This window comes from Indicator indicator, chromosome 1, assembly GCF_027791375.1.
Source record: "Indicator indicator isolate 239-I01 chromosome 1, UM_Iind_1.1, whole genome shotgun sequence".
NCBI classification, from domain to species: Eukaryota; Metazoa; Chordata; class Aves; order Piciformes; family Indicatoridae; genus Indicator; species Indicator indicator.
This window is the reverse complement of record NC_072010.1, coordinates 130,951,680-130,970,414: the sequence shown is the minus strand read 5'-3', so window position 1 is coordinate 130,970,414 and position 18,735 is coordinate 130,951,680. Positions and strand designations below refer to the sequence as shown.

General features: G+C 55.9%; 1 protein-coding gene across 1 annotated transcript; it reads right to left on the bottom strand.

The window, feature by feature from the left end:
* Positions 1-7,041: 7,041 nt before the first annotated feature.
* Positions 7,042-17,676, bottom strand: ASB9 (ankyrin repeat and SOCS box containing 9). The gene is made up of 7 exons (XM_054397700.1): positions 17,583-17,676; positions 12,808-12,887; positions 11,686-11,793; positions 11,270-11,420; positions 10,225-10,359; positions 7,695-7,886; positions 7,042-7,166 (listed from the first exon to the last, which is right to left on the bottom strand). Exons 1-7 carry the CDS (start codon positions 17,674-17,676, stop codon positions 7,042-7,044), a joined length of 885 nt encoding a protein of 294 aa, XP_054253675.1.
* Between the last annotated feature and the right edge of the window lie 1,059 nt (positions 17,677-18,735).

Here is an 18,735-nt window from a genome sequence, read left to right as displayed (position 1 = left end):
CCTCAGCAAAAGTCCCTCTGCAGCCTTTCTGCAGGATCCCTTCAGGTCCTGGCACACCCCCAGCTCCCTCAGCCTGTGCTCACAGCAGAGCTCTCCAGCCCTTGCATCATCTTTGTGGCAGAGCAGCCTGCCACGACCTGAATGGGCTCCAAGAAGGCTGCAGAGGGACTGTTCCCAAAGGGCTGCAGGGACAGGAGCAGGGACAAGGGTTTGAAATGAGAGCAGAGCAGATTGAGATTGGATGTGAGGAACAAGTTGTGCAGCAGGAGGCTGCTGCAACACTGCAAGAGGTTGGCCAGGGAGGGAGCTGAGGCCCCATGGCTGGAGATGTTGAAGGTGAGGCTGGAGAAGGCTGTGAGCAACCTGCTCTAGTGGAGGATGTCCCTGCTGAGTGCAGGGGGTTGGATGGATGCCCTCTAGAGCTCCCTTCCAACCCATTGTAGGATTCCATGATTCTAACTCCTCAAGTCATCCACATGCAGTAGTGGTATAGTAGTAGGAGGCACCCTGCAGTCATGGGAGATGGGGGGAGGGTGTCCTTGTCTACCTTGCACTGTGGAGTAAGAGGAATTTGGGGATTTCTTTGCAGCCACTTCCCAAGATGTGTTTGAAAGTGCAGCAGCATTGCCTGAGGATGTGCTAGTGGGGAAGAACTTCCAGCTCTTTGTTTGCAGCATATTTTGTAGCCCCCTCAGAAGGGTTTCTGAACATGCCACTGCACCAAGGGCTGGCCACCCATGAGGCCATAGCAGCTTTCCTTCCCACTCTGGCCCAAAGAGATCCCTGTAGCATGGCATCTAAATGGCTTTGGTGGTCTGGCTGCCAAGGCAAGGAGTGTGACTGTGCCAGCTGGAGCACAATCAGCAGTTACTAAAAGTCAGAGCTGCCTGTTTCAGGGCTGTTGTCTGGTCCTGGATCTAATGCAGAAGTCTCTCTGAGCCAGTACAGAGTTCTCACCACTTTCTTCTCTTTCTGGACTCTTTCAAAAGTGCTTCCTACCCCCCTCACAATCTTCACATTCATGTCTCACACTTGCGGCACTTGAAAACTACCACTGCTTGGGGTCACCTTTAATGAGGTTAAGGCAACAGGAACCCCTCTGAAGGAGCTACAAAATGCTGCAAAGAGCTGGAAGTTCCTCCCCACTGGATGTTTCTTTGGAGATTCAGCAGCTGATCCTCTGCTGAACTTGTTCTGCCTGTGGGCAATCATAATAGCTCTCCAAAAAGTAATCCACACCAAAGCTTTCAGCTAGACAGCAGAAAGCTGCAGGAAATTAGGTTTATTTTGCTCTTAATGGAAAGAAGCAAAATCCTGCAGTAACTTAACTGCTCTTTTTTTTGATTGAAAGAGATTAATAAAATGTAAGAGACAGAATGAGCCTGCACTTGCTAGGAGCAAGAAAGGGCACTGTATGCTAGCAGTAAATTTCTGCCATAACCATAAAGCAGAATTTAATGAAATGACTTCAGAGAAATGCAGCAATAAATACAGGTAATGAGCCAGCCAGGGGAGCAGCAGGCAGGGTGCTCCCATAGATCTGAGTCAATAAGTGCATTAGTGAGAGGAAGGAGGGATCTGAGAGGGAAAATTGGCGGAAGTGATCAAAAAATAGAACAGAAGTTATTTGCACAAAATTCCACCCCGAACTCTTCATTTCCCTCCCCAGGTTCCATTAGAATAGCTGCACTGTAATGGAAGTCTGGGGGGACCAAGAGGGCACTTAGAGCACCAGGCTTCGAAGCCTGCTGGGCAAGGAGGGTGTTCACTCCAGCCCCCAGGCACACAAAGACAGTGCTGCAGGGGCGACAGCAGCCTCGGGATGACCACAGCTGGAGGTTAATGGCAAAATGAGCACCAGCCGGGGTAGGACCCATAGGAGACGAGCCAGAAACTGCAGCGCTGAAATCTCTGCGGTGCATGGGTCCCACCCAGAGCAGGAGACTCCACAGCGTCTCTGGGCAGCCTGCTCCAGCCCTCTGCCACCCTCACAGGCAAAAAGCTTTCCCTTCTCTTCCCCTGGCACCTCCTCTTCTCCAGCTGGCACCCAGCGCCCCTTGTGCTGTCCTTGGCCAGCCCTGAGCAGAGCCTGGCTCTGTCCTCCCCACACTGCCCTGCACATCTTTCTCCCCAGCACTGAGGGCAGCCCTCAGGCTCCTCTGCTCCAAGCTCCAAGCCCCAGCTCCCTCAGCCTGGCCCCACAGGGAGATCTTCCACTACCTGCAGCAGCTTGGGGGCTCTGCCATGGACTCTCTCCAGCACTTCCCTCAGCTCCTTCTTCACCTGAGGGGCTGCCTTCAGATTGCCTCCGTTTGCAGGAGGCAAAAGCACATCTTCAGTCAGTCGCTGGTGTGCCTTGCCAAGCTGTCTCACCTCCAAGTAAGAGAGCAGCCCTCACCTCCTGAGGATGAGCAGGGATCTGCATCATCATTCACAGCACACACTGCAGCTCAGGGGCTGGCCTGCATGTAGTCAGTGTGGGAGGACATTTCTCTGCTGAGAGGAGAAGCTGAATGAGGTTGCCTTGTGCAATAGATCCCTCTCCTGGGCTGCAGAGCGTGGAAAGCAGGGGGAACAAAACACTGTAGAGAGGACATGGACAGGAGACATCTCCCTGGGATCTGAGCCACTGCACAGTGTGGGGCATAGAGGGGAGGAGTCCTGAGTGTGACATCAAAGTGCACTCCCCTGCTGCAGGATTGCAGGAGAGGGCTCCAGGACTAACAAGGAGCACAGATCAGGAGTCCTGCCTAGAGCTGCTGTCTAGAAACTGGTAATAGCCAGGCTGTGGAATTAGGGAGCTGGCAGCAGCACTTATTTCCTTAGAGAAGTGCTTCTGAAGGGTGTTCCACACCAGTAAGTCTCATTCTGCACACCCAGGCAGAGCTCAGGGACTAATTAGTTAATTAGATGTTATTTCAGAAGGTAGGGAGGTTCCATCCTCTGCAGCTGGTACTTTTGCTGTCAGATGTTAATGGATGTTAGGAGAAAAATATCTTAAGCAAAGTGCTACATAAAAACTAAGCCAACAAGGAGACCTTCCTGAGACTGGGACTGCTGCAGGACATCTCTGTGGTACCAGCATGGGCAGCAGGGCAAGAGAGGAGATCCTGCCCCTTGGCTCTGCTCAGACCTCACCTCTGTGGGGTCTCTGTGTCCAGCTCTGGGGTCCCCAGTAGGAGAAGGACACAGAGCTGCTGGAGAGAGGCCAGAGGAGGCCACAAAGATGATCCAAGGGCTGGAGCAGCTCTGCTGTGAGCACAGGCTGAGGGAGTTGGGGGTGTGCAGCCTGCAGAAGAGAAGGCTCCAGGGGGAGCTCAGAGCTGCCTGCCAGGACCTGAAGGGATCCTGCAGAAAGGCTGCAGAGGGACTTTTGCTGAGGGCATGCCCAGGGAGGCTGTGGCTGCCTCCTGCCTGGGGGTGTTGAAGGCCAGGCTGGATAAGACCTTGAGCAGCTGAGTGTAGTTGAGAGGTGTCCCTGGGCATGGTGGGGAGGGTGGAGGAGCTGAGCTCTGAGGTCCCTTCCAAGCTGAGCCATTGTGTGACTCTGTGTATGAGTGATGAGGCCATGGACAGCCAGAGGAAAACCACAGGAGTGTTGGTGTTCTTTTGTTGCAGAGCTTTGCAGTGCTCTCTTCCCATCTCTGGGTGGTCCCAGTCCCAGTCTGCCCAGGAACAGGCAGGTGAACACCAAGCACAGGTAATGTATCTGCTAAGGGAAATCCTCTGCCTTGCTGAATGCTGCAGAGAGGCTGGGCAGGATCAGGCCAGTAAAAAGTGCAGGCTGCATGGCTGTTGAGCAGCAGTGGCACAGGTGAGCTGCTGCTGGTCACTGTGAGCCTCAGGCTCTGGTCAGTCACAGCACCACAGGCTCCCCTCAGCACTTCTCTCAAGGCAGGGCTCTGCAGAGCTGTGCCAGCAATACCATCTGCTGGCTGAGCCCAGCACTGCCTGAAGAAGCCCAACCAGGCCTGGGGGCTGACAGCTTCCATCCCAGCCCCTGTGCTGCCCTTGCACTGCTGCCCCAGGGAAGCTCCAGTGCCTGAGGAAGCACTGGGGAGCTGCTGTGGCAGGGGAAGGGCAGCAAAGCTCAGCCTCTCAAGCTAGAAATGGATTCATTTACTCCTCTCACACAGCTCTCAATGTTCTGGATTTCAGTTCTGGTTCACAGGATTTGGGAGTCTGGCTGAGTGTTGAGCCCTGCCCAAACACAGGGGACAGTGGCTCAGAAGGCTTCACCTGGCTCAGGAAGGCAACAAGACCCTGCTGCACAGGGACTCAGGCCAGGGGTTCTCCAGCTGTGCTACCTCAGCATGCAGGCAGGGCTGCAACAAGGGTTGCTGTGTTAAAGACTTTGCTGTAGAAGGCTTTGAAGCATTTCTCTTCCCACCCAGCACTGCTGTCAGTTCAGACAGCAGTGCTCTAAAGAGCAGCTCAGCACCAACTGTTACCTGTCTGCATGAAAAGGAGCATCCTCTGGAGCAGTGAGCTGAGCACTGCATCAAGGAATGAGAAATCATTACTCAAGAGACAGCAAATCACTGCTGGGGAGCTCAGCAAACAACTGCTGGGGAGCAGCAGAGCTCAGGCTGGGGCTGCAGGGCAAGGCAGTGCCCCTTTGGGAGCTGCAGTCTGAGGGCTAAGCAAGAGAAAGTGGCTCCAGGAGCATCAAGTACTGGACCTGTGGCTCTCAAGAACATGAGCCTGAGGGGAACTCAGGGACACAAGCATCCTCTTTTCCCTCCTCCAGCACAGCCAATCTGTTTTGCAGCTGCTCTGTCCCAGTTTGCTCAGCCAGTAAAGCAAAATTTGCTTCCTCCTTGGCCACCCTGGAATGAATTCAAGTCAGGGGAGAGGCAAAAGGCTGCCCTCTGCTGGTCCCCCAGAGCTGCCCACCACATTTACTAGGTTAGAATGCCTGTGGCTTCCAGAGAGGCTGGGGAATGGGCAGGGCAGCTGTGGCCCTCTGCACACAACCACCAGATGGAGACATGAGCTGGACACAGCTGACTCGACCTAGCAGCTGCTGCAGAGCCAAAGCAAATTTGCAGCCCTTCGTAGCAGCAGCCACCTCCCCACAAACCCAAGGAGAACTCTCCTGCTGAAGCCAGCTGCCTCCTGTTGTGAGGTGCTGGCTGTGTGCTCCCATTGATTTGGTGAGCAGCCCTGCATCCAGCAGCAACAACCTGCAGAGCAATCTGCTGGCTGCCCTCTCTTCTTCACCTGACCTCTGTGGACAGAGGTTAACAGAGAGACCACTAATGCCCTGTCCCAGGTCTCTCCAGCCCCACAGTGTGCCCACTGCATGCTGGCAAGCACCCCCTGGGCTCTTCTGCCTGCACAGGGACCCCCACACTCTCCCTCCCAGGACAGGGCTCCTGCTGTGTAGGCACACACCAGGGCACTCCAGTCATTCCCTGTGTCCCTTGCTGAGAGGTCAGGAGAAACAGTGGGCAGCTCACAGTCCTGCACCCCAGCACACACCAAGAGCAGTTTGTGCAGTGGGCAGCTCACAGTCCTGCACCCCAGCACACACCAAGAGCAGTTTGTGCACTGGAAGCTGGCAGAGTCTCCAGTCAGGAGATGAGAACTGGAGCTGCATGTCTCTCATTGCTGGTGTCAATGATGCCCACACGGTTTCCTGCACACCAAGGCCACTCCTGCAGGAGCCTGCTTAGTGCAGTGAAAACCCCAAGGATCTCCAGAAACCTTGAGGAGGACATGGCTGTGTCCTGCTGCTCCCAGGTGCTGCTGATGCACCAGTGCTGGAGAGGAGACAGGGCACAGGCAGGAGAGCTCCAGCATCCTTGCTCCTGCATGTCTCAGGCAGCTGATAGGGCCAGGAGAGCACTCAGGGGGGCACAGAGTGGTCACAAGCACACTTTGGTCTGTGGCAGCAGGAGGTGCTCCTGGGAGGGAAAGACAAACAGCCAGAGTTAAAGTTTAGCTGGAGGAAATGTTTGTCCTGACAACCCCAGGGGAATGAGAACCACAGAGGTCATGTTTGTCTGTTTGAGAGACTGAGCCAGCAGCACAGCAGCCAGGCAGGGGCAGAGCTGAGCACTCCCATGCTGCCATGAGTGCCAGGAATGAAGCAGCTCCCCTCCAAGAAAAAAAAACTCATCTCTGTCTCCAGGTGATCTCTCTCCTCAGGTGGGAAAGGGGACAGAAGCTGTTGGCTTTCTGATGCACACTGAGAAATGCTTAGGAAATAGCACCTCGTTTTCAGGGCAGGAAGGGGCAGCACTCTGTGCCTCTCAGCCTGTGCCCCTGCCTCTCAGCTGTGCCCCTGCAGGAGGAGAACCCCACAGAGAACATAGCTCTGAAGTGTGGCTTCCTTCTGTCCCAGAGCATCAGGAAGAAGTGATTTTGATGGATCATTAAAAACCTCCTCCCCACTCTGTTCCGTGGGGAGCTGCCATGGCAGTGACCTCCTTGCTGCCACAGGAGTAGCAGGCACATTCCAGCTGCTGGCCCAGCTGCAGGTGACTGCTGGTGGGTGCTGATCTCTCTGCAGCATGATGTGCTTAGAAACTCTAACCTCTGCCAGGGGGCCTCCTGGCTTTGCAGGTGGGTTCCTTATCCCTGCAGTGGTGTGGGTACAGGCCCCCAGATGCCACATGCAGGAGCACTGCTCACAGAGCCAGGGCAGCCATCCTTCATGTCCTTCTCATCCCATGGAGTGCTGCCAGTGCTGGGGCAGCTGTCAGCCACCAGCCCTCTGACTCACCCCTAGAGGACAAGAGATGTGCTTTCAAGTTCCCTACTCATTTTCTAGCTTTTCTAAGGGACTCTCAAATTACATTTCCAAGCTTCACCCTCAGCCATGCAGAATTGTTCCTTTCCAATTGATGGAACTGCTCGGGGGTGACAGCAGCAAGGACTGAGTGTGTTGGTCAGTGCCCTGCTGCTTGGACCCAGGGCTTTAGCAGAGAGCAGAAGCTGCTGTGAGGTAAGACGTTAGCAACACTAGGGATGAGAAAAGCCTTTGCTGTACCAACCTTGCTGTGCTCTCAGACACCAGGTTTGAGCATGGAAGGCTCAAGCATGAAGGAGGAACTGCTTCAGCTCATCTGGGAGGAACAGTCCATCTATGTTCTGGTGCTGCTTGTGTCCAAAGCACCTCCTGATGCACAGGCGACACAACTGCATCAGGGACAAAGGCCCTGCAGGGAGAGCAGGGCAGAGGTTATACAGGGGGCTCCAACCGCCCCCCCCCAACACTGCACCTCTGCAGCAGCAGCTCTGCACCACTGCACCCCCTCCTCCTGCAGCCTGTTTCATGCTGGGGGTGTGTGGCCCCCAGAACACTCAGCAGTGAGAAGCCAGAGCTACAGCCACCAAAGGACATCAGGCTGCCAGGGGTGGGTGTCAAGGGGAGGGGGCCAAGCTCTATTTGGTGGTGTGAAGGGGCAAGAGAAGGAACAATGGATACAAACTGGAACAGAAAAGGTTTCAGCTCAACACGAGGAGAAACTTCTTTGTGGTGAGGGTGCTGGAGCCCTGGAGCAGGCTGCCCAGAGAGGTTGTGGAGTCTCCTTGTCTAGAGCCATTCCAAACCTCCCTGGCTGTGTTCCTGTGTGAGCTGCCCTGGGTGCTGCTGCTTTGGCAGGGGCTTGGATGGATGCTCTCTGAAGGTCCCTTCCAAGCCCTCACACCCTGTGATTCTAAATGAAACCAGCTCTAAGGGGCACCTTCTTTCTGCAGGAACAGTCTGCCCACGGCACTGCTGGGGGGCACCAGCTCCATCGGCCTCTTGCCTTCAGCATTCTTCACCCACACGTCAGCGCCGAAGTCCAGCAGCAGCGTCACCAGCTCCACGCTGCCGCTCCTGGCAGCTGCATGCAGAGGGGAGTCCAAGCCCCTGCCACTGTTCACATTTGCTCCTGGACACCAAGAAATGACAAAGAGCAATGACCACAGAGCAGCACATTCCATGTCCTGCACTGGCTGCTGTTCCTCTGGAGATCTGTAACTGCTGCAGCATCCACCCAGAGGTGGAGTTCCTTACCCTGGGCACAACTCATGCTGCTTGACAAAGAGTGGGCTTGTGACTAACAAAATGATCCCAGAGGAACAGCACATGAGGAAGCCCTCCAGCCACAGCCCAGCCCATGAATGCAGCTTCACCTCCTTTGCTCCCCTCCCACTGCCCCATGCCTTTGAAATAAATGCAGTGTTTTAACCTGCTCTGTCCTGGGCCTCAAGCTGCTGGCACTTTCAATGTCCAAAGTATCTGCTGGGGAAAAACTCTGAGAAAGACAAAGTCTGAGATGTTTTTGGGAGAGGAGGATGTAAGCAAGCACCTCTGATCCATGTTCCCCCTCCCCTTAACCCTGGGCTAACAGCTCCTACAAGAGATGCAAAGCCTGCAGTGCTGAGCAGCTTTTGCTGGCTCCAAAGCCTGCAGTGCTGAGCAGCTTTTGCTGGCTCCAAAGCCTGCAGTGCTGAGCAGCTTTTGCTGGCTCCAAAGCCTGCAGTGCTGAGCAGCTTTTGCTGGCTCCAAAGCCTGCAGTGCTGAGCAGCTTTTGCTGGCTCCAAAGCCTGCAGTGCTGAGCAGCTTTTGCTGGCTCCAAAGCCTGCAGTGCTGAGCAGCTTTTGCTGGCTCCAAAGCCTGCAGTGCTGAGCAGCTTTTGCTGGCTCCAAAGCCTGCAGTGCTGAGCAGCTTTTGCTGGCTCCAAAGCCTGCAGTGCTGAGCAGCTTTTGCTGGCTCCAAAGCCTGCAGTGCTGAGCAGCTTTTGCTGGCTCCAAAGCCTGCAGTGCTGAGCAGCTTTTGCTGGCTCCAAAGCCTGCAGTGCTGAGCAGCTTTTGCTGGCTCCAAAGCCTGCAGTGCTGAGCAGCTTTTGCTGGCTCCAAAGCCTGCAGTGCTGAGCAGCTTTTGCTGGCTCCAAAGCCTGCAGTGCTGAGCAGCTTTTGCTGGCTCCAAAGCCTGCAGTGCTGAGCAGCTTTTGCTGGCTCCAAAGCCTGCAGTGCTGAGCAGCTTTTGCTGGCTCCAAAGCCTGCAGTGCTGAGCAGCTTTTGCTGGCTCCAAAGCCTGCAGTGCTGAGCAGCTTTTGCTGGCTCCAAAGCCTGCAGTGCTGAGCAGCTTTTGCTGGCTCCAAAGCCTGCAGTGCTGAGCAGCTTTTGCTGGCTCCAAAGCCTGCAGTGCTGAGCAGCTTTTGCTGGCTCCAAAGCCTGCAGTGCTGAGCAGCTTTTGCTGGCTCCAAAGCCTGCAGTGCTGAGCAGCTTTTGCTGGCTCCAAAGCCTGCAGTGCTGAGCAGCTTTTGCTGGCTCCAAAGCCTGCAGTGCTGAGCAGCTTTTGCTGGCTCCAAAGCCTGCAGTGCTGAGCAGCTTTTGCTGGCTCCAAAGCCTGCAGTGCTGAGCAGCTTTTGCTGGCTCCAAAGCCTGCAGTGCTGAGCAGCTTTTGCTGGCTCCAAAGCCTGCAGTGCTGAGCAGCTTTTGCTGGCTCCAAAGCCTGCAGTGCTGAGCAGCTTTTGCTGGCTCCAAAGCCTGCAGTGCTGAGCAGCTTTTGCTGGCTCCAAAGCCTGCAGTGCTGAGCAGCTTTTGCTGGCTCCAAAGCCTGCAGTGCTGAGCAGCTTTTGCTGGCTCCAAAGCCTGCAGTGCTGAGCAGCTTTTGCTGGCTCCAAAGCCTGCAGTGCTGAGCAGCTTTTGCTGGCTCCAAAGCCTGCAGTGCTGAGCAGCTTTTGCTGGCTCCAAAGCCTGCAGTGCTGAGCAGCTTTTGCTGGCTCCAAAGCCTGCAGTGCTGAGCAGCTTTTGCTGGCTCCAAAGCCTGCAGTGCTGAGCAGCTTTTGCTGGCTCCAAAGCCTGCAGTGCTGAGCAGCTTTTGCTGGCTCCAAAGCCTGCAGTGCTGAGCAGCTTTTGCTGGCTCCAAAGCCTGCAGTGCTGAGCAGCTTTTGCTGGCTCCAAAGCCTGCAGTGCTGAGCAGCTTTTGCTGGCTCCAAAGCCTGCAGTGCTGAGCAGCTTTTGCTGGCTCCAAAGCCTGCAGTGCTGAGCAGCTTTGCCTGCTCCAGGCACCAGTGGCCATGTGAACACCAGGACAAGCCATGGTTGTTTGGTTGGGAGCTGCAAAGCTGAGCCCCAGGCTGCCCTGCTGCTGCATTTCACCCAGGGCTGACGCCAGGAGAGAAACATCTCCAGGCCCCAGAGCAGGGGAGCCTCCACACCTCTGATTCCAAGAAACTCCCAAGGTAGCTGCTGGATGAAGCCAGAGCAGATCAGCCTCACCTGACTCGAGCAGCTTCCTTGCACAGCTCACTTGCTGGCTCTCACAAGCCACGTGGAGGGCAGTGCCCAGCTGTGGGACGCTGTGGTCGACGTTTGCTCCGTGGGACCAGAGGAGCTCCACACACTGCACATGGCCTTGAAGGGGAGGAAGGAAGGAAGAGTCAGCCCACAGGCACCACGCTCTTCCTCTCAAAACCCCCAACACAGCAGTGTGATTTGCCAGGGCTCAGTGTTTTGCCAGGAGGTGGTGTCACACTGTCATCCACCACAGCATTCCCATTCTGGAGAACAGGAGCTGCAGAGACCTGGGAACAGAGCGGGCCAAGCCCTCAGGTGTGCTCCAGCTCACTTCAGCTGCCCACCAAAGATGAGACACCCTGTGCTGTGTGCCTTCCAAGGGAGTCTGATGACTCCATCAGCTCTCCACCTTGCAGACAGTTGCAGACAGCTGGCTGGGATGATGCAGCCCTTCCAAGGTCATTGTATGAGTTCAGATGCCCCAAGGGCTGAGCTGAGCTGTCCTGAGCCAGCAGCAGCAGGGAGAAGAACTGCACCACGAGGGAAGTATTCTCATCACCCACATCAATAGTAAAGAATCACAGTGTCAGGGGCTGGGAGGGACCTCCAGAGAGCATCCATCCAAGCCCCCTGCCAGAGCAGCAGCACCCAGGGCAGCTCACACAGGAACACAGCCAGGGGGCTTTGCAATGGCTCCAGACAAGGAGACTCCACAACCTCTCTGGGCAGCCTGCTCCAGGACTCCATCACCCTCACCACACAGCAGTGTCTCCTCCTCTTGAGGCGGCACCTCCTCTGCTCCAGCCTGTCCCTGCTGATCCTTGTCCTGTCACTGGGCACCATCAAACAGAGCCTGGCACCTGCATCCTGACCCCCACTCCTCAGCTATTGATAGATGCTGATCAGATCCCCTCTCAGCCTTCTCTTCTTCACACTAAACAGCCCCAGGACTCCTCTTCTTTCTCTCCCTTCCACCTCAACACCCTGCTGGCAGCAGGGAGAGGAATGCTGCTGCCTGTGGGCTCACCTCTCCTGGCAGCCTCATGGAGGGGGGATGCCAGGTCACAGGGTGGGTGCAGGCTGGCTCCATGCTGCAGCAGTAAAGCCAAGCAAGCCACACTGCCACTGGCACAGGCACTGAAGAGAGGAGTGTGCCAATCCACAGTCACTGCATTCACCTGGGGGGAAACAGCACCATCAGTTGGGGATTTCCAGTCAGCTCTGGGAACACTCAGCTTCCCCTGAGGAGCAGTGTTGAGATCTGTGCTTTTGGGGGTGCTTGGAGAAGTTCAGTTTGCAAGCTGTGTGTACCTGAGGCAGAGCTAAGCACAGAGTGCAAACAGCAGTGAGCTGTTGGCATGAAACAGTTCATCCCTTTGGAGGGAGGTGTGGTGCCACACCACAGCAGCGCTGGAGGCAGTGGTGTGCCCAGCCCCTACTCACCTGGGCACCGTGTTTTAACAGGACCCTGGCACAAGCAGCATGGCCCCCCAGGCAGGCTTCGTGCAGGGGAGACACCTGGTCTGCTGTGAGAAGGTTAACATCACTGCCCTGGGGAAAAGAGGGAAAGGATCACTGCAACCAACACCAAAAGCCACATAGCATAAAATCAAAACCATCATTAGAGCATCCTCAGCTGCCTGGGAAGCAGCAAAAGCCAGGCTGGAATGTCTTGGCTGGGCACTGGCATTGTACACCAGAGGCCATGACCTCTACACACTGCTGCCTGGCACAGAAACCTGCAGGCAGAGCCCTATCCAACAGGACAATGCAGACAGCTCCTTGGGAACTCAGCAGGGGTATTTCTACTACAGCAAAATCGGGGAGGGGGGTGGGGGGGGGGAAATAGATAAATAAAAAGGAAAAGAAAACTATCAAAAACTGCTGTACAGCTAAACTGCTGTACAGCTATCAAAAACCTCTGTACAGCACTGCTCAAGCCTGCTGAGCTCAAGCCTGCTGAGCCCCTGCCTGCCTGCCAGGACTGCATCCTGCACTGCTGCTGCTCTCTGCAGCAGGAACACTGAAGCAGTAGAAGCCAGCAGCTTGACTCTGCAGGATCTTCTGTTTCTAGAACTCTTGGTGCTCCAGAAGGCTTAGCTGGAGGAGAGTCCAACGTTCCTTCCCCTTCCATCAACCCCACAGGCTAAATCCAAAACGTGCAGAGAAGTGGAGCAATGAGGTTCAGCAATCTCTCTTTCCTCCTGCAGTGGGAGCAGAGGCCCTGGCTACCCTCAGGCCTTCAGACCCAGCTGTGGGGGTGGCTGAACTGAAGCCTCACCTGCAGCCTTCTCTGAGCCTGGAGCAGCCCCTGGCTCAGGGCACCAAACAAGAGCTGCAGAAGGAATTCCCCAGAACCCGGAGCCAGCAGCCCCCAGGGTTTTCCATGCACTGGCAGCTTTGTGCAGGGGGCTGGTGGAAAGCAAGGAACTGCTTGCAGGGAAACCCCAGCCCACTGCATGCAGATTTCAGTGCATGCAGCTCAGCATGGCTGCCTCAGCCCAGAGGTGCCATACCACCTCTGAAGAGACCCAGCAGAAGCCCTGCCAGCCTGGAGGGAGGTACCTGCTTGATGAGGTTCTGCAAGGCAAGCACACGTCCATGAATGGAGGCATCGTGTACGGGAGACCAGTCTGAAACAAAGTCTGTGTGGAGACAAAGGCAGGGAGAGGACAAACATCTCCATGGGCCCTTCAGCAGCCACCCCTCTGCAGCTGTGACCTCAGCAGACTGCTCTCACACTTTATTCCTGCAGCTGCCAAGCTTTCCTGGGAGCTTTCCTCAGAGCAGCTGCTGGGAGGAGGCGAGACAAAAGGACAGCTTCACTCTGCAGTGCTTGTAACTCATCCTGTTGGTGCTGAGCAGCTGCACTCCCCTTCAGGAGACAACAGCACTCCTCTCACTTATTTCACAGAATCATGGAATGCTTTGGGCTGGAAGGGAGCCCAAGAGGACATCCTCCACTAGAGCAGGTTGCTCGCAGCCTTCTCCAGCCTCACCTTCAACATCTCCAGCCATGGGGCCTCAGCTCCCTCCCTGGCCAACCTCTTGCAGTGTTGCAGCAGCCTCCTGCTGCACAATTTGTTCCTCACATCCAATCTCAATCTGCTCTGCTCTCATTTCAAACCCTTGCCCCTGCAGCCCTTTGGGAACAGTCCCTCTGCAGCCTTCTTGGAGCCCCTTCAGGTCCTGGCAGGCTGCTCCGAGGTCTGCCTGGAGCCTTCTCTCCTGCAGGCTGAACACCCCCAGCTCCCTCAGCCTGTCCTCACAGCAGACGTTCTCTAGCCCTCTGAGCATCTTGTGTCCCTCTTCTGGACCCTCTCCACCAGCTCCATGCCCTTCCTGTGCTGAGGGCTCCAGAGCTGGACCCAGCCCTGCAGATGAGGTCCACTCTGCTTCCACTGCCTCCAAAGACAATCTCAGTGCCCAGCTTGGACAAGCTGCTGGGGTCTGAGGGACTGTGCTAGGATCACACGCTTGTGAGAACCTTCAAATCAGAAGGCAAAATTAGAACCCCAAGACAGCTTTATGAGCTGTACCAAGGAGATGAAATGAGGAGAGGACCAAGCTCAGGAACCCTGGGCAAGGCACCTCAAGTGGTCCTTACAGAAAGTTGTGTTCTTTGTTGTTAGCATCACTGCAACTCCACCTGCCTCCTCCTGTGTTCCATGAGCCATGCCCCACAGCAAACAGGGAGGTCCAGCAAGTACACAGCCAGCCCCTGGCTTCCTGCACAGCCATTGCCAGGAGCTGGGGTCTGCTCTCAGCACAATGCTATAATTAGTAAAGCAGAGTATTATTCATTGACTAAAATAGCTTTTTTTTAAGTGATGTATGCCAGGTGGGGTTTATCTGACCATGCTGATGTGCTTGTTGATCCTGACTGTGTCCACAGATCAGGGAATGGGTTGGGTTGGAAGGGACCCCAAAGGTCATGCAGTGCCAACCTCCTGCCATGGGCAGGGACACTTCCCACCAGCACAGCTTGCTCAAGGTCTCATCCAGCCTGGCCTTGAGCACCTCCAGGCAGGAGGCATCCACAGCCTCCCTGGGCAGCCTGTGCCAGAGTCTCACCAGCCTCACTCTAAAGAATTTCTTCCTCATCTCCAGTCTCAATCTGCCCTCCTCAAGCTTCAATCCATTCCCTCTCATCCTATCACTCCCAGCCCTTGGCAAAAGTCCCTTCCCAGCTTTCTTGTAGCCCCCTTCAGGTACTGGAAGGTTGCTCTAAGGTCTCCCTGGAGCCTTCTCTTCTCTAGGCTGAAGAGCCCCAACTGTCCCAGCCTGTCCCCACAGGGGAGGTTCTCCATCCTCTGATCATCTTTGTGGCCTCCTCTGGACCCTCTCCAGCAGCTCCATGCCCCTCTTGTGCTGGGGGCCCCAGAACTGGAGGCAGTGCTGCAGGTGGGCTCTGAGCAGAGCAGAGCAGAGGGGCAGAATCCCCTCCCTGTGCTGCTGCTCTCCCTGCTCTGGATGCAGCTCAGCACACAGCTGCCAGCTGGGCTGCCAGGGACCATTGCTGGCTCCTGGGGAGCTCTCCATCACCTGCTGATGTTATCACTGATGTCCTATTGTTGGTGGTGTTTCCAGGCTCAGTTAAAAGATTTTCATTTTCCCCCTTACAAACCAAGGCCACTGCCCAGCCTGTGTGAGCTGCAAGGAAGGAATGTTGGTAGTGAATCCAAAAATGTAGGTTGGGGAACAGGTTGTCTGGGCTGCAGCTTGATATTTTCTTGGCCAGCTCAGTACAGGCAGGGTTTGTGCAAACCATCAGGTTGCTCCAGTGTCACCTCAGCTAGAGGTGCCTGGCCCTGGCACCACAGCCATGTGCAGAATTCATCCACCCAGAGCTTCCCTGAGAAAGGGCAGGCTTCTACTGAGACCCTAGGCAGAGACAGAGCAGACCACAGCCACTGAGGGACTGGCCATAAGCTTACAAAGCTACCACAGCTGGACAAGAGAGGCCAGTCCTGAGCACGAGAGTGTCCGGAATGAGTGTCAGTGGGAACCAAGAGGTGAGTGCCTGATCCAGCATGTTGTGAGCCAGCTGACAGGTCTGCACTGGCAGGACTTTGATCCTAAGTGGAAGTCCGTGGTAGTTTCACACTAGCCTTGGATTCACTGGAAAGAGGTTTAAAGGGCTGACCAGTGACTAACTGCCAGAGCTCACTTCCAAGTCTGCTTCATGGCCTCAAGCTGCTCTCTCTCCTGCCCTAGCTCCATCTGCTGCAAACACCTCAGCCCTCAAGAAACACTGGGGAGGCAACTCCTGAGGGTGTCTGGACACAGGCCAAGGAAGAATGGTTTGAAGCTGAGGCAGAGCAGGGTCAGAGTGGAGTTGAGGAAGAAGTTGTTGAGTGTGAGGGTGGTGAGAGTCTGGCACAGGCTGCCCAGGGAGGCTGTGGCTGCCTCCTGCCTGGGGGTGTTGAAGACCAGGCTGGATGAGGCCTTGAGCAGCCTAGTTCCCCCTTGCCCTGTCTCTAGACACCCTCAGGAAAAGTCCCTTTGAAGCCTTCCTGCAGGATCCCTTCAGCTATGGGAAGGCAGCAGTAAGGTCCCCCTGCATCCTTCTCTTCTCCAGGCTGCACAAGCCCAGCTCCCTCAGCCTGGCCTCACAGCAGAGGCTGTATAGAAGATGTCATGCAGAGGACCTTTGCTGGTACTTTCCACATTCTAAGGCTTCTCTCTATCCTCTGTGATGTGTGGCCTGAGCCAAACACATCCCTGCCTCAGGTAGCCTGCTGACCTCCTGGCTCTGCTAGGGAGCAGGCGGACAGGAGGAGAACAGGTTGAACTCTGCCTTTCAACTGGAGCTGTGTGCAGCAGTGGGGCATGTGGGCTCCCCTCCTGCAGCCTCCACTTCCCTGGAGCTCATCCCCAGGCTGAAGCTGGTTAGATCCATCTTGTTAACAACACCTGCCCCAGGATGGGCACACAGGGCACGCATGAGAAGGGGCAGGCAACACAACAGACTGAGCACCCCTGAGTGCATCCCCTTAGTGCACTTCTAGGGTCTTCATTTGCTGTTTGCTGGCAGTGGAAGCAGCCTGAGCAGCCCAGGCAAGGAGTGAGGACGGTGTAAACTCACACCAGCTGCAGTTACCTTACTCACTCTGTACTCACCATGTGCTCAGACAGCAGAGGACACACACCTGGCTGAACTGCTCTGGGCAATTGCTCTGCTTAGCTTTTGTCACTGTGATAAATTTTCAATGCCTCTGATCCAGATAACAGAACAGTGAGGAGAGGGAGGCCACCACAACAGCACTGGCCACAGCTGACCACTGTGCCCTGGCTTGTTGCAGGAGAGCACACTAGGGCTGGTAGCTCAGCCTGGGCAACACCACCTGAGTCTGCTCATCTGAAAGAATAAAAGGACAAGGAGAAAGGGAAAAGGGAAAATAAAGGGGAAAGAGAGGACGAAGAAGGGGAGAAAGGGGGAAAGAGAGGACGAAGAAGGGGAGAAAGGGGGAAAGAGAGGACGAAGAAGGGGAGAAAGGGGGAAAGAGAGGACGAAGAAGGGGAGAAAGGGGGAAAGAGAGGACGAAGAAGGGGAGAAAGGGGGAAAGAGAGGACGAAGAAGGGGAGAAAGGGGGAAAGAGAGGACGAAGAAGGGGAGAAAAGGGGGAAAGAGAGGACGAAGAAGGGGAGAAAGGGGGAAAGAGAGGACGAAGAAGGGGAGAAAGGGGGAAAGAGAGGACGAAGAAGGGGAGAAAGGGGGAAAGAGAGGACGAAGAAGGGGAGAAAGGGGGAAAGAGAGGACGAAGAAGGGGAGAAAGGGGGAAAGAGAGGACGAAGAAGGGGAGAAAGGGGGAAAGAGAGGACGAAGAAGGGGAGAAAGGGGGAAAGAGAGGACGAAGAAGGGGAAAAAAGGGGAAAGGGAGGACGAAGAAGGAGAAAAAAGGGAAAAGAAAAGCAAAAAATAAAGAAAAGGCAAATGAAAACAAACAACAAAAACACAACAACAACAAAAAAGGAAATAAATAAAAGAAGAAAGGGGAAAGTAAGGAGAAAGGGAATGAAAAGAGAGGGAAAGAGGCAGTGAGGCAGTGCTGAACTCGCAGCTGGCACTGTTGAGTCAAACATGCCACCCTGCAAGCTCAGCGTGCTGTGGTTCCGGGGCTGCATTGGCACAGCCTGCGGCACAGAAATCGGCACTCCTTGCTGTGAAACACCCAAACATCACCCAAAGCTTCCCAGCAGGTAGAAGCAGCTCATTAAAGCCCCGTTTGAAGTGCGGAGGGGCCGCTCATGCCCTGCAGCGTGCCCTGCAGCCCCGCTCTGCCCTGCGCCTGCCTGGCAGCGCTGCAGGCTGGTGCGGGACAGAAGCAGTTACTTACCTCTCATCACTGGGTTTGGCAGGGACGTGGCTGACGCCCGGCCTGCAGCTCCCTGCAGCTTGCTGCCGTTTGGATTCGTTCCCTCCTCGTCCATCTCAGCGCCGTCTGCTCATTTCCCCTTTGCTGTGTGTTTGAAGAGTTCAGCTCCCATCCTGTCCGGCAAGCCCCCAGCTCCGGCGCTCAGCCATCAGGCAGAGCCAAGCACACCCTGCAGCAGCCTGGGAAGCCCTCGCAGCACCTCGTGGAAGCAGTCGAGCACCTGGGCTGGGATTTAAGGCAGCAAGTCCCGGGCTGCCCCAGCCAGCAGCGGCAGCCCTGCGGGGCCAGAGCTGTGCCCTGATGTCACATCCTGCCCACGCAGCGCCCAATGGCGGCGCCGCCGCCGCCCGCCCCCACCGGGAAGGAACCTCTCAGTTTGCCGAAGAGCAGGCAGAGCCAGCGGAGCAGAGCCTGCCCGCGGGGCATGTGCAAAGGGAACCCACGGAGCCAGCCGCACGCCTGGATCCGCGCCGCTCCCCCCGCCCGGACCGCAGCGCCGTGCCAAGCCTCCCCTGCTCTCTGCCCAGACCTGGCAGCCTGCGGGCAGAGGCGAACGCCTGCTGCACGGCCGCCGGCACGCCCACCCCACCGGCACGGACAGCACCGAGCTGCCCGCGGGAGGCCGTGTGCTGGCTGCACGGCGTGGAGATGGCAGTGCCCAGCTGGCTCCCGTCCTTCCCCACAGCCCCAGTCCAGTCCATTGCGCCCAGTCACAGTCACCGCGGGAGCTTTGGCTCTTGCGTTTGTAAGCAGTTTCTCGGTTTAAAGCAAAGACCCCAAGCTGCTAGTGAAGAAACGGCAACCCCCTGACCCAGCTTCGTGTTCCTTCTGATGAGAAGGGGAATGCAAAGGTCCCAGGGGTGAGTCTCCGTAGTTGTTGTGCCTGGGACACATCCAATAAAAGGGAAAAAGAGAAAGAAACAAAATCCTTAAGGAGGGATTTCCTGCTCAGCAGCAGCCCCAGATGTCCTCCCAAGCCGCTGCAAGTGTGCAAAGCCTGAGCTCTTCCCATCCATTCCCAACGGTGTGCAGCGTTTCCTGCATGGTGTGGGTCAGGTCAGTGCAGCCCAAAGACTTTCCCAGATGCCAGTCGAGCTGCTGCCTCCCCAGCCAC